The 14151-nt window shown below is 34.2% G+C and overlaps 1 protein-coding gene across 6 annotated transcripts; it reads right to left on the minus strand.

Annotated features, from left to right (window-relative positions):
- Positions 1 to 4417: 4417 nt before the first annotated feature.
- LOC141670375 (protein MEI2-like 5) lies at positions 4418 to 11524 on the minus strand. Of its 6 annotated transcripts, none has more exons than XM_074476173.1 (13): positions 11233 to 11524; positions 10081 to 10123; positions 9848 to 9994; positions 9294 to 9766; positions 8603 to 8761; positions 8409 to 8525; positions 8128 to 8279; positions 7417 to 7508; positions 6376 to 7321; positions 6154 to 6238; positions 6004 to 6072; positions 5347 to 5526; positions 4418 to 5001 (listed from the first exon to the last, which is right to left on the minus strand). In XM_074476173.1, the coding sequence occupies exons 2-13, from the start codon at positions 10109 to 10111 to the stop codon at positions 4858 to 4860; spliced, it is 2595 nt and encodes an 864-aa protein (XP_074332274.1). In that variant the 5' UTR covers positions 10112 to 10123; positions 11233 to 11524; the 3' UTR covers positions 4418 to 4857. The 6 variants fall into 6 exon arrangements, with proteins under 6 accessions (XP_074332274.1, XP_074332276.1, XP_074332272.1 ...); XM_074476175.1 differs by having other exon boundaries at positions 10081 to 10127; XM_074476171.1 differs by having other exon boundaries at positions 11227 to 11524.
- Positions 11525 to 14151: the final 2627 nt, after the last annotated feature.

Below are 14151 nucleotides of genomic sequence, written 5' to 3' on the forward strand. Positions count from 1 at the left end.
GGATGAGAGAAAAGATTGAGAGAATAACAGAAAATAAGAGAGGCAGGATCCTTCCTGACAAAAGGAGAGGTAGATGAGTGTCTGGATTTAGCAATCTTTGTGAGGTAACTCTGACTCTTAAAAGTCATGAGACTAGTGCAGTGAAAAGTAGTGAGACTACTTATTCAAAAGAACAGAGAGCTTAGAAATTTCCTATTCTATTCTACTTGATGAACTCATCACTACAGACCTCACTAAAACTTGAAGTTGCTGATAGTGTTCCAAATGGACATTGACAAAAGCTTGAACAATGTGCATCTAGCTGGATCTTTCTTCCTGAAGATAATGTCAAAAAGGGGGAGAATATATCTAAATGCCAAAAAAGCTAATGGATGTTTCCAGATAATAATATTCTTTTCTTTATAGGGGGAGAAAAAAGAGTAAATCTAAATGCAACTCACAAAAGAAGATCAGATGGGAAGATTGGTTTCTGCATTTAGATAAAATTTTGACATCATCAATCAGAACTTGTGCATAATTTCATAATGAACAAGTTGGGGGAGATTGTAATATATAATAGATGATGTCAAAGATTACTGGAGTTAACAATGACATTAGCATCTCTGATCATAGTATGGAGCAAATCAAATGGACATCTGATCTGAGTAGAAGATTAATGAACAGTTATTTTTCAGTAATCAGTTAAGTTTGGGGTCAACCCTAAGTAAGTTGTATTGTTATCTAAATTTTTATTTTGTACTTGTAACACTTAAAGTCTGTAAAAATGCAATGGAACAGACTGGAGTCTTTTTCCCAAAATAATATCAAGCCTAAGGATTTTATCTGGAAGAAGATCAAGAAGATCATGCCTCGGAAGAATTTTGAAGAAGTTTGGAGTTGAATAAATCTGTTTAGAGAAAAATATTCTAAGTCAAGATCTCTACAAGTCACAGATTTAATGTTATAGAGAAGTCATTCGAGAACTCTAGAATGACTTATCGAGAAGTCATTCAAACTCCAGAGAGTACCGACGGATGAACAACATCTACCCGACGGATGAGCAATATCTACTCGACGGATGAGAAATGTCTACCCGATGGATAAGCAATGTCTACTCGACGGATGAGCAATGTCTACTCGACGGATGAGCAATGTCTACTTGACGGATAAGCCATTACTACTCGACGGATAAGCAACATCAACCGGGTGTAGAGAAGTCAGGAAAGCCACTCAAGAACTCAAGAAGATATCTACAAGCAAATTTGAAGAACTAAATATTGGAGATATCGACAAGTCATTCTTTCACCAAAGAACTCAGAGTTATCGACAAGTCTACATGCATTCGAGAACTCAGAGATATCTACAAGTCAAAGTGAAGATGTGAAGACTAGAGATCTCGACAAGCTGAAGACCTCTACAAGTCAAACTCAATATGGAGTGTTAGAGATCTCGATAAGTCTATATACTTATCGAGATGTCAAGAGTTCTATTAACTCAAACTGGAGATCTCGAAGTACAGTCTCAAAGTACAAAATTGCAGATCAGTTTAATATCCAAGATAAACAATCAACAAACAATCCAACAGCTGGATTGACAAGTCTACAAAAAGCAGCTTAAAGAGTGTGTAAGATCAAGGGCAAAGATTAACTGACATAGGATAATTAAAATAAACACGGGATGCCAAAGATATGCTAAGCCAGAAATGGAAGATTTGTTTTTCTATAAATAGAAATGACAAGTGACAGTTTAGAAGAGTTAATAGCATGTTTATTATCCATTATATAAACCAGCAGTTAACTGAGATATAAAGTTAACACTGGACCTCTAGTTAGAAGTAATAATTTAGATCAAAATTATTGTAACACTCTCGAGAAGAAGCTGAGCTCTTTAACTTCAAAGAGTTTAGAAATTTTGTAGCAAAATATCTTAATTTTTAATACAAAAATTAAGTGAGTTTTGAAGATCTGTGTTCTGTGTTTTATGCAAGTTTAATTTCTGCATGAACACTTTTTTATACAAGATTTAATTTACTTTGTTCAACCATTATCTTTCAAGAAAAGCCTAAAATCAGAAAAACACATTCACCCCCTTTGTGTGTGATTCATTACCTAACTGATTTATAATATAAAATTATAAAAGAATTAGAGGAAACCGTTATCATAATTTAGTAAGATAAGTTTTGGTCGTAGTTTAACGCGATAAGGAGACTAATTCTAGTAGTTTAGCAATTTAGTAGTTTAGTAAGTGTCTAACACTATTTATTTTTATTTTTAATAACCAAAATAGAGGAATAACTGCTGAATCCAAATATAACCCATTTCGGTTATTATAGTATAGTATAAAAAATAGATTTGTTAGATATTATTATTTAATAGGCACACAACAAACTTGTCAAAACAACTTGGCTTTATGGATTTTCTATTTTCGATAACTAAAACTTTACGGTCCAGATGCCCGAAAATATTTTATATGTACTTCCTATGTTTCATTTTAACTGTTTCTTGATTTTTTTGTGCATATCTCAAAATATATTGACTGCATAATAAAAATTATTATTTTAAAAAATTTCTTTTTATAAATAAAAATTTAAGTTATATATTTTTTATTCAGGAAAAAAAAAATTAAAAAATCATTATTTTAAGCGGTCAAAATACTTAGAAATGAGTGTATAAAAGTGAAGCGCTTGTTAAAAAAAAGTATTTCGCTTAGAGGATAGACTTTAAAAAAAAAACAATGCCGCGACAATGACATTTGAGGGTGTAGCTAGTTTAGAATAGTCTGCACTCTGCAACTTGTTTCTAGTGATGATTTTTGTAAGCATTATTCTGCGTGTGAAAAATAAAATTTATTGTGCTCAAGTAAAATGATGATTGCACCTACTACTATTGTTTTTTGAAATAAGTTCCTACTTTTGGAAACATACACAATTGTAATTGCCAAAATGATCACACATTAGTCACAGACTTGAAGTTGAAACTACTGTGTAGTCCATAGATGTATTATGTATATCCAGTTATGACATTAAATCTTCTCCCAGAAAATACACTAGAAAAGTACATGCTATTTATAGACAACAACATAATCAGTCAGTCACCCTTTTCAGATATTGATCAGGTACCTTTTTTTTGTGATTTAGTGCCAAGAATTTAAGCTAAAAAGTTAAAATAAGATTCCAATTTAATGTATGTGTAAATAATAGTATAAATTTGTAAACCAAGCAGCAACCAGGAGACAACAGAAGTGAAACTTAAGCATCTCACTCTCTACTCTCTTTGCCATCCACAATTTTATTTTTCTAACTTTCCTTGGCCCCTTTGCTTGCTTGCATTCTCCAACTAGACAATGTCTCACTTTGTACAAAATCTTGTTCTCAAATAGAAAACTCAAGATTCTTTGCAAATACACATCTATATCTTTAGTTGTTTTTAACCTTGGCATTGTTCTGCCAATACAAGAGTCCAAGTAGTATCATATTCGGTGCCATATTTACACCAGCAAAACAGCAAGTTCAGATCCAGGTTTTATAGTTTAAGCCCGGCCCCCAAGCCAATTTTGAAAAAGTATATAGTACTTGTTACAGAAACAGACCAGAAGGAATAATCTAACCTGAATGAACTTTCGTTAGAACCATCCTAAATACGCTTTCTTTAGAACCATGCAGAAGTAATTTGGACAGATGAATTACTGTTTCATCAGCAAAACAAAACACTCACATCTTCTCTGTAGTTAGCTTCACGCTTTGATACACTTTTGCATCATCATTCCATGAACTCCCTCAACGACAAAATCCGCCAACATCAGCCGAGGCAATTCCTACATACAACTTCACCACAACTCCAACATATAAACCGCTTGCCACCACCTACCACAAATCCAACACCAAGTGGTCCTGCTGCATCTGGAGGCTCTTGGTGCACCACTTAATAGATGTACTGTATTTTATAATTAAAATTATGAAACCTGACAGAATTATTCAACTTCATGTCGACCTACTGCAGGATCTGGAACTTGTCAGCTTTTCAACACCTAGAACCAGCCAATCCATCACCAGTTAATCCTACTACAGATCCTTGTACACCAACACACGATCTGGTTAACACTGAGAAAACCATATTTGATGGTTTGATACCAAGCTACTCCAAATTTAGCACATTCCACGTCGTTAACTAGAGTTACCATCGATAACAAGCTACCTCTCGGTTATGCAGGACTACTTTGTCGTCGACTACAAAACCATATTAAGGCGAATCATTGAACAATAAATATTATCAGAGGGAATGTCACAACATACTCTATATATGCTAATATGAACTGTTCTCTACCTATTATGTCGTTGCAGTTTAGAAAAATTCTTCCTATTTATAGTTTGCCTCAAGTCGTATACAGCAGACTATACTAACTTCATAAGCTTAATAATGAACATAAGGTGCAAACATAATGAATGGAAGGTGCAAACAAATATTACAAGTCGCTGTAAATTAGAATATACAGGATATGATTTACAAAAGCCAGTTAAGCCTGCGTTTCTCAGCTATAAAACCTGTAAATATCCACAGTTCTAAATGACCAATAACAAAAATTTTGATCATCGCAAAATACCCGTCCAGATATAAATAAAACATGCATAGACATAAATTTATTCTCCAGCTGTTTCCGTCAAAAACCCAGGCATCATCTCAGCATCAACCAAAAGCTACTTTTTTCTTTTGATTTAGTTACCAGTTACCACCCTCATTTTCAAAGCTCTTCACATTTACAAAATCTGGAGCCATTTACTTGCCTCCTAATTGATACATATAAAATATATACGGGACAGCAACTTGCAGCATGCGCCTCTCTTCATTTCACATGATAGCCCGTTGCCTCCATGTCTCCTTGTTAAAACTTCTCTACAAAAGAGCTCTCCTCAACTGCACCGTCTTTTGCAGTGATTCCAGGGGATTCTCTCGAGTCTGAACCTGACCATTTTGGCCGAACTATTTGAACATTTAAGCTACCTGAAGGAGGAGGCCCTTCAGTTACCTGCATAATAAGGTAATATTTAGCAGATACAACATTAGGATACTGCAGGAGATGCTCGTTCCACATTGTTTATACCCACCAAGAAGGAGCAACTCTACGAGGAACTACCACATACTTCTACATTTTGCATTGAAAAATGTGGACTCCTAAACTCCACTGAAAAGATATTCTTTTCCCAAATCTAAATACAAATTTTATTTCTAACCTTACTAATGCATACAAACAATATATTATTATAATGCCATCAGAAATACTACAAAAGCACAGAGCAGGAAGAAAGCAGAGAGCCTAAAGCCATAATCAGTAACCTCAGTTATCCTTTTAACACAAAATTGAGTGTTTTACCTGATCACTGGCCACTGAGCCCTCTGCGTGAAAAAGTATGGGTCGGCAGCGTTTATCTTCATTCATCAAACTTGAGTTCTGAAAGTGGGTAACAAGGGCCGCCTTGCCCTGAATTCGAGCATAAGCCAGAGAAGCAACTTTCTCACTATTAAACTTCTCCCATTTCTTCCCATCAAATGCCTGCAATCATAATTGAGCAAAATTATTCTTAATCCTCATAAACACTATTCATCTCTTGATTAGCCAAGTGGTTTCCGCAGTGTCCACTTTTCTTGAAGCACTCACAACTTTAAAGAAGGAAAATCCCTCTCCAATTAAAATAAAATAGGAAGTAAAAATGACCAGTTACTGCCCCTACTTGCCACATTGCTCTAGTTTCTTACAAGTACTAAAATGGAATATTTGCAGGTGTAGAGCATGATATACTGACAAAGAATGGCTCTACCCCGTCAAGTGCCATCCACTAGTGCCTTATCTCTCCACTTTCTTGGTAATAAGAAAGTCTCTTTGATATATATATATATATATATATATATATATATATATCCAATAAAGTTCAAGCTATGTGCACCCTCATGGAAGCATGGTAGAGGCACCAGAAGAAATATTTACTAAGAATGTCCTAAATATAAGTCAGTCAAAAACATAACTACTGACCTGGTAGAATGGAATAATATGCATTGGAGAAAGCATGTTAATAAACGCATAGCCAACATTGCATTTGTTCTGCACATGCAACAAACCTTGCAGTGAACTAAAGCTTTTATTACAGTTAAAAACTTGAACAAATACTTGGGTAAATCTTACCTTAAAATCAATGGGCAGATAGAGAAAATCGTAAGTGCCCTCGTGATTTTCATCAATGGCAGCCAACAACATCTTTGAGGTGTACCTGATGGCATTAAATGGATAAATGGTGATGTAAATACTCCTTGTACTCATTTATCAAAACTATATATAAGCCAAAATTATGCCAAATACTCCACACATCTTGTATCATTTTACTCATTGTAAGTATGACATTCTTACTTATTAGGGATGTTTTTTATCATTAAAGTTGTCCTTGTATCCTCCCCACTACGAATCTTTTCAAGGTCAAGCTGAAACTGCTTCTTGCTGTCCATTTGGGTTGCATTCTGTTCAACACGTCTATTCCTTCCACGTTCTGTCAAACTCTCCATGTTGATCGGTGATAGGCCCAGAAATTGCCCATTTCCATGGAACATGGGGTTTGGCCTTGCAGAAGACATCATGCCAAAATTTTGGGATCCATTTTCTGGCATAAAGGTATTCCCAGAACTATGAGGACCTACAAAACTCTTATCAATGTGACTCAAACCCATGCCTCCAAAAGCTGGAGGGCTCATGAATAACATATCTGAGGACTCTTTGTAGTGACTAGATTGCCTTACAAATGGAAGACCAGATGGAGCAGAGCCAACATGATGAAGATGATGATGATGATTAGAGGGCTGAGACGAGCCAACAATAGAACCATGATGGCCAGCATATGCGAAGCCATGATACTGTCCATTGGAATTAAATGGTTGCTTAACTGGCGGTGGACGCCACATAGATGAATTAAACTGCTCTGCTTTTAGGTTAGGACTTCCCCAAAGAAACTGTGGACCAGATAATGTTTCAATACCGGACCCATTTGAAGTTGCAACACCAAAAGAGGATGACATGGCAGGAAACTGATTCATTTTTGGCTCTGGAAGTGAATGCGACTGCTGAAAGCCAACTCCATGATTTAGATTCCCATTAACATAAGTATGATCTCCTTGACTAGCCCGTCCAATATCCTTGCCGATTGGTGCAATCTTCCCGGTATTTGATAATTGAGGATGCAGAAGGGAAGCTAATCCAGGTAAACCATTCCCGACGGCAGGGCTCATTGACCCGAGAACAGGTGATCTGCTAAGGGACTGCAGAGAACTGTGTTCGACAGGGCTGCCAAATTGAGACCAGTTACCTGATAAACAAAACAATTAAACAGCTGGTAAAGATATTTGCATCTATAGATGAGAAGGGCTATAACATTGTTATGATGAAAAATACAGGCATCACCTGGAGGAGAGTGGGCTATCGAGGAGCCCACTTGAAGTCGAAAACTCCTAGAACCGTCTTGTTCAATATCTTGACCAAGTTGCAGCATGAGGCTAAAAAAGGGTTTATCAATTAACAAACTTCAAATATCATTTACTTCCATATGGTGTCAAAAACATAATATACGAAAAAGAAAAAAATATGGAGAAATGAAACTGAACTCAAAAGATAACTGAAAGTGATCAACATTATAATAATAGTCTATGAGTTCTGTCATGAAAACAGACGGCACTGAAAATTAATTTAAATGCCTAATTGACCATCTGAACCAATATTTTCTAGAAAAAAATTGTTATAAATGCTTAGTTAGAGATTAACACCGTATTTTGTTAGTGAAAACGAATATTTCTAACGCTAATATAACATGGGGGCTTATATATACAAAAAGAGTCGAACCGAAATTCAGAAATTAAATTAGTTATCATAGAGAATAGAAATTAAATTAATTCTGTCTGTGGGGGGGAGGGCTGATGTATACATTGGTGATATCGTTTTGGGTAAAACAGGAAGACAAGTCATGATTAACAGAGTCAATTTTTGTGCTTGTGAAACAAAAACAAAAACATAAATATTATAAAACGTAAAACTATGAACTTTTTAAAGAGTGTGGAATTGTGAGAACGACATGAATATATTTAATACGTTACAGGGTTTGAGAATAGTTATACGCACTTTCGACGGGCCCCCCCTGGTCGACTTGGCTCAAGCTTTATCCGCTTCCCAGCTATATCGCTCCTGTTCAAGGATTTGAGTGCTGCTTCAGAGGCTCTAACATCGTAATATTCAACGAACTTATGATGCCTCTTGTGTGGTGTTTCTCTTATCTGTTATTGTAAAAAACATACTTAAGGTAATGACCAGAAACCAAACATGATTGTTCTTAGGGCCGTGGACCACAAGTCATGTAATTTCGTGAAGCAGAAACTAAACAAGAAAGAGGGAAATCTTATGACCTCTTTAACTTCGCCGTAGGCCCCAAATATTTGAAGAAGATCGTCGTTTGAAACTGATGGGTCGAGATTAAAAACTACTAAGGTCCCTTGATTAATATCCTTGTCTGAAGGGTTATCCTGGTATATAAGTTTACAAATGAGTCAGAATTAATTTTAAGGTATAGCAAATTTTTGAAGAGATAAAATGTTTGAACCTTCGGAATTGAAAAGTGGATGTCGAGCTTCCTTCGCCGTAGTGGCTTGTTTTGTAAAGCCCGCATAGCAGTACGAGCAGCACGAATATCATAGTAAGATATCATCACGAAGCCCCTGTGTTTGCAGGCAGTGTACAAAGTCCTTATATCTCCATATTGCTAAGATTGCAGATGGGAAGTTTAGTCAGAAACACATTCTTAGATAATAAAGGAAATGACTAGAGTAAAATGTACACAAATAGGGAATAATGGGTAATATTCCATACATTCCCTACATTATATTACAGAAAATACGTCAAAGTTCACTGATACTCCCATATATCAAATCTATCAAGCCGTTTCCAGCAACATCCTCACTATATTAGAGTGAGCACATCTATATTGCATAGTCGCATAGCAGCAAACCTATGTGCGAGATGAACACATGGTACTGCACTTTAAACAGAAAGGCTACCACTACAAAACAAAAAGTTAACTATATGCGAGAAATAAACTGTCTAAAATATTTGTTATAAACTTACACTTAAAAACATTGTAATGAATAAATCTAGCATATCCTGTAAGTGAACTAAAAAATCGCCCTATTTTCTCCTTCCGATACAGATATTGATGAGAAAGAAGCCGCCAAAATGCCATCTTAGCAGCATGCATATATATACGACAAAAAGTTACCTAAACCAATGGCCATTACCTCAAACATTGTTCTGAGCTCTGAATCCTCAACATTACTATTTATGTTGCGAACAAATAGAGTTCTAGAAGGGTGCTCCCCGTATGGATGCTCTCCAGCAACAGCTCCGACACCATTTGGTAGACTATACTGGGCCATTCCATTGCCAGAAAGATTATCAGATAAACTGAAGTTTGATACTCCCAGTCTCAGATTATCCAATGCATCAGATTCCAATTCTAAACCTCCTCCACTTCCAAAAAGATCATATTCTTCCAACTCATCCATGTGATTAGGCAAGCCAGATCGGTCAAAACCCTCCACTATACCAGCTAAAAGCTCATCTTCATCATCAGGAAGCAAGCTCCCTATTGCATGAGCTTCGAAATCTTCAAGCACATCAACTGCATCCCCACCGGTGTTGACTTCATTCAAGGTTGAAGATAAATCATCAAAAGATTTAAAACCATCTTCAGTATGATTTAGTTTCACTGCTGAGCATCATACAGAATATATTATTAAATGCTATATATGTCAGAATGACTCAGAAAAAAAAATTATTAACTACAGCATACACTTCTCATGCAGAAGAACTGGTAATGAACTTGAGAATAGAGAGGCATCGCTTAAGACATTATGCGTGCCCGGTCGCGGCGCGAATCCCGGTGGTCCGCGATCACCTTCCCTTTTGGATACCTTGATTGACTTAATCTCTGACGGACCTGACAGCATGTTTTAATGTTCATTAAATCCAATAGACACATTTAATAACTGTTCCAAGTCAGACTCCTGAGGATTAAATAATTACCAGAAAAAGACTGGCCCGATGAATGTTGCATTGCAGCTACTTTCTGTCTAAGACAAAAGAAGAAAATCAAAATCTGCTAAGTGTCAAAAAACATAATGGTCACAAAATATATGATATTTTGTTAATATATTCACACATCAGTAGAAATTATCAAGAATTTTCTAATCTTACGCCAAGTCAACACCCAATTACCAAGTCAATGTTAAGAATCACAACAAGCGTTCCGCTTTATATTTGTTTTACTGCCCAAGATAACTATCCACATGGAACATGGAACATAACGGATTTCATGTGGATGCAAGAAACGAAGAAACAAACAAACAAAAAGAGATCCAATACTATTTACTACAGACACATTAAAATCATGACTCGAATTCACCACTTTTACTAAAACCCAGACTTGGAGAAATTCAAAGATTCACCCCGTCTAAAACAAGAACATTTTATCCATCTTTGACTGGTCTTGTTTTTGTGGTTCTCTTACCAACTAACTTCAATCATGATAAAGTCTAATAGACTTTAAATCGTACACTACTACACACATAGCATAAACTTCCACCCCATCAAATTCCCCTGTAACCAATTTTGTAACCTAAAAAACCTGAACACGGATGCAAGTAGATAAAACCAATTTCCTCGAGGACGAAAAAATGATTTGCAGTAAAAAAACATAGCCCTTTGAGAAACAAATATGTTATTCAGATTATAAAGGAGTACAAGATTATTACAAAACATGACACACAAGGATCAAATTCACAAACTTCACTAAAACTATCTCAATCAGAAATAAGAAAAGCAGTGATCCATCAAAATTACAAATTTTCTAAATTTCGAAACCCCAAGTAAAGCAATTCTCAAAATTAACATACAAACTTCCGCTAAACACCATACAATATCAGAAGAAAATAAAAAATAAACAACTAAAATAAAGATTCATACTAAAACCCCAATTGACAAACTACATAAATCAATCATTGCCAATTTGCCATACAGTTTACACACAAAAATCAAAACTTTAACTGAAATTCAACAAAACAAAGTGAAATTGCACAACCCAAAAGCCCAATTCAACAAAACATAAATATGAATGTACAAACAACACAAATTAAAGAGAAGGGCCAGGAAGAATGCCAATAAAGGTCAAACCTTTACCAAGTTCTTGAACACCCAGTTGCTAAAAACTAAAAAATTCCCAATAAAAAGCCCAAAAACCAAATCTTTACAAGACCCTTGATCACAGAGAGAGAGGGGGGGGGAGAGAGATGTTTGTGTTGCTATTCTTTCTTCCACTCAATAACTATTTTACTTTAGTTTCTCTCTCCAAGAAAACACACACACAGACACAAAAGATGTATGTATGTTGGTATATATATTGAGGGGCCTGGAAAAATTACAGTGCAGTAAAAATACTAGATTGTAAACAGATACTTGGGGGAGGAGAGAGAAAGCTGATTGGATTTCAGACGCAAGAGAGAGAATTTAAAGTACAGATAGGATAATGATTGAAATAAAGATGAGGTATTTTATACTTTCTTTTAAGCATTTTAAATTCAATTTGGTGTCTATAAAATGAATTTCTATTGTTAATCGGATAAGATTAAAGATCTTTAACTGTAATATGACGTGGATTTTATTTACTTTTTGCTGATTAAGGTAGATTTTGTTGGTGTTCAATGTGCACGTGAGTCGCTAATTTGTGCAGTACTATTTTCGCAAGGATGTGTGAAATAGTATCATCATCGTATTGCGTAGTGATTAAGATTTTTCAAGATTTATATAACATATTAAGAAAGGATAATAAATATAATATATTTATAATTAAGAATTAGAATATGAACTTATCTTTGAGATATCATATCGGTATAAGATTTCATTTGACAATATATTAAATTAAGTTCGATGAAATTCTCTATCTATATATCTTAATGATTACTCCTTATTTTAATCATGGTAAATAAATTTATTACCCATGACCCAAATCCTATATATTTTGCTATATTCATGAACTATCCAATTAGCTTAAATTGACCCATCTTAATTACTATTTACCTATTTTAAAATTTTAAAATCAATCTATCTATGGAAAATAATTTTAAAAAAATCAAACCATGCAGGATTTTCTCATAAGGATATTTTTTAAAATTCAAATTCAAATTAAGATATTGCCATGATTTTCTCATATCACTCATTATTTGTTAACCAATACTCCTTTATTTGTAATATTTTTGAATTTTGAATCTCAAATTACTTATTTATGGAAACTATCACTAATTTATATCTTACTTGATTTGTGCATTCAGTTGAATTAGATTAGATTGATATATACACATACACAAATTCAAACACACGTATAATCAATTAGTTTTCTTCTCACAACTTTCAAATCTCAGAATCACATTCATCTCTCTCTTTTTTGCAGGTTACATGCAAATTTTAATCGGGTTTCGTTTGATTTTCATGTTTTACAGGATGATGAATGCGAGATAAAAAAAACAATCACAAGAATTCTCACTTTAAATCTTACAAAAGGTTCGTAGACCAACTGTTTGATTAAAATTCTTAGAGAATTTGAACTCTTTGTATTTGTTTTAAGTGTTTGTATGTGTTTTAGAGTAGATAAGTAATTTGTGCAATAAGTTTTGTGAATTTAGTTGTTTTAAATCGTGAACGGAGGTATGTGTTTTTATTATACAAATTGTATATTTTTTGTCTAAATTTTATGCTAATATATGTTTGTCCTCATATTTTTGTTCACATTCGCCGTTGGTACTTATAATTTTGAAATTATATCTTGATTTGTAGTTTGTTTTCTAATTATGCTATCACAATGGAGATACCATGTCAAGTATCACGATAAAGGAAAAAAGAAGTATGGTAAAGAAGGTGAAATTCGTATTCTCTTTTTACACTATTAGTAAAGTTGATTCGTATTCGTAGTTTTCTAAAGAACAATATTTTGTAAATGAATAAAAAATTGCCTCTTTCTTAACTCCCGTCATCTTCATTTTCTATTTAGTTATAAATTTGGATATCTAGCTTCTTAGGAGATAGGGCTTCATCACTCTTTTAAGAAATATCTATTTTTTATTATATTTGACATATCATACATGTTCTAAATTTTTCATAAACATTGATTTCTATTTTTTGGTGTTTAAAAATGTTGGACAGTTTTAAACTATTGGAAGCCTGCATTAAAAAATTAACTGATATTTTTTGTATTCATATGGTCATGAATGTAAGCCTGAATATTGTATGAAGTTGCAGAACTGATTTCAAGTATAAAATTTTTGTGAATTTACAAAATTCGTTGTTCTTCTACTACTATAGGTCGTACCAGCGAAACATTTGTAGGTTGTCCTAGAAATGAAGAAGATGTTGGAGCAGAATTTTACAAGTTAAAATTAGTTTTTTCACTAGATATAGAGTTCAAAAGAAGAGTGTATTGTGATTGCTATATATCTTACAACTCTACTGTACTCAGTATTACGATTAAAATGTTCATAAGAAGCCTACAAATTATTTTAACACTTGCAGGTTTTAACAGCGAGGAACAGATGCAAAGAATTAATGGAGAAGCAACTGTTACTTCATTTATGGTGAAATATTGTTCATCACTGTTTATCTGTAGTTTGACCTTGGGAAATTTCAGTCGTATATCTTACTGATTAAGACCATTTTTACATCTCTAAGGGTTCCATACTAGGAACATCATTTAGTGTTTCTGAACATCATCTCTAATAAATTGTCATGATTGGTAAATATTGCTTCACTAAACAAGCAGCTGGAACCTAAACTTCATTGCTACACTCTCTTTTTTATTTGATTTCTAGTTTGCGGTGACTTGAATAGTGTTGATTTTATTTATTACTCGCCTGTATGTGTGAGGCTTTTTCAATATATTATATTATTAGTATCCTCCTTTTACATTTATCCTGAGATTTATTGATTGTTTATAAGTTAATATTCATCGATATTACTTGATTAGTGCAAAAGCGGGTAGTTCAGTGCAGCAGTTGCATGATCCTCCCAATTTAATTAACATGTTCTGATATTACAGTTTCTTGGGTTCTT

This window comes from Apium graveolens, chromosome 7 (assembly GCF_009905375.1).
Source record: "Apium graveolens cultivar Ventura chromosome 7, ASM990537v1, whole genome shotgun sequence".
Classification (NCBI taxonomy): Eukaryota; Viridiplantae; Streptophyta; class Magnoliopsida; order Apiales; family Apiaceae; genus Apium; species Apium graveolens.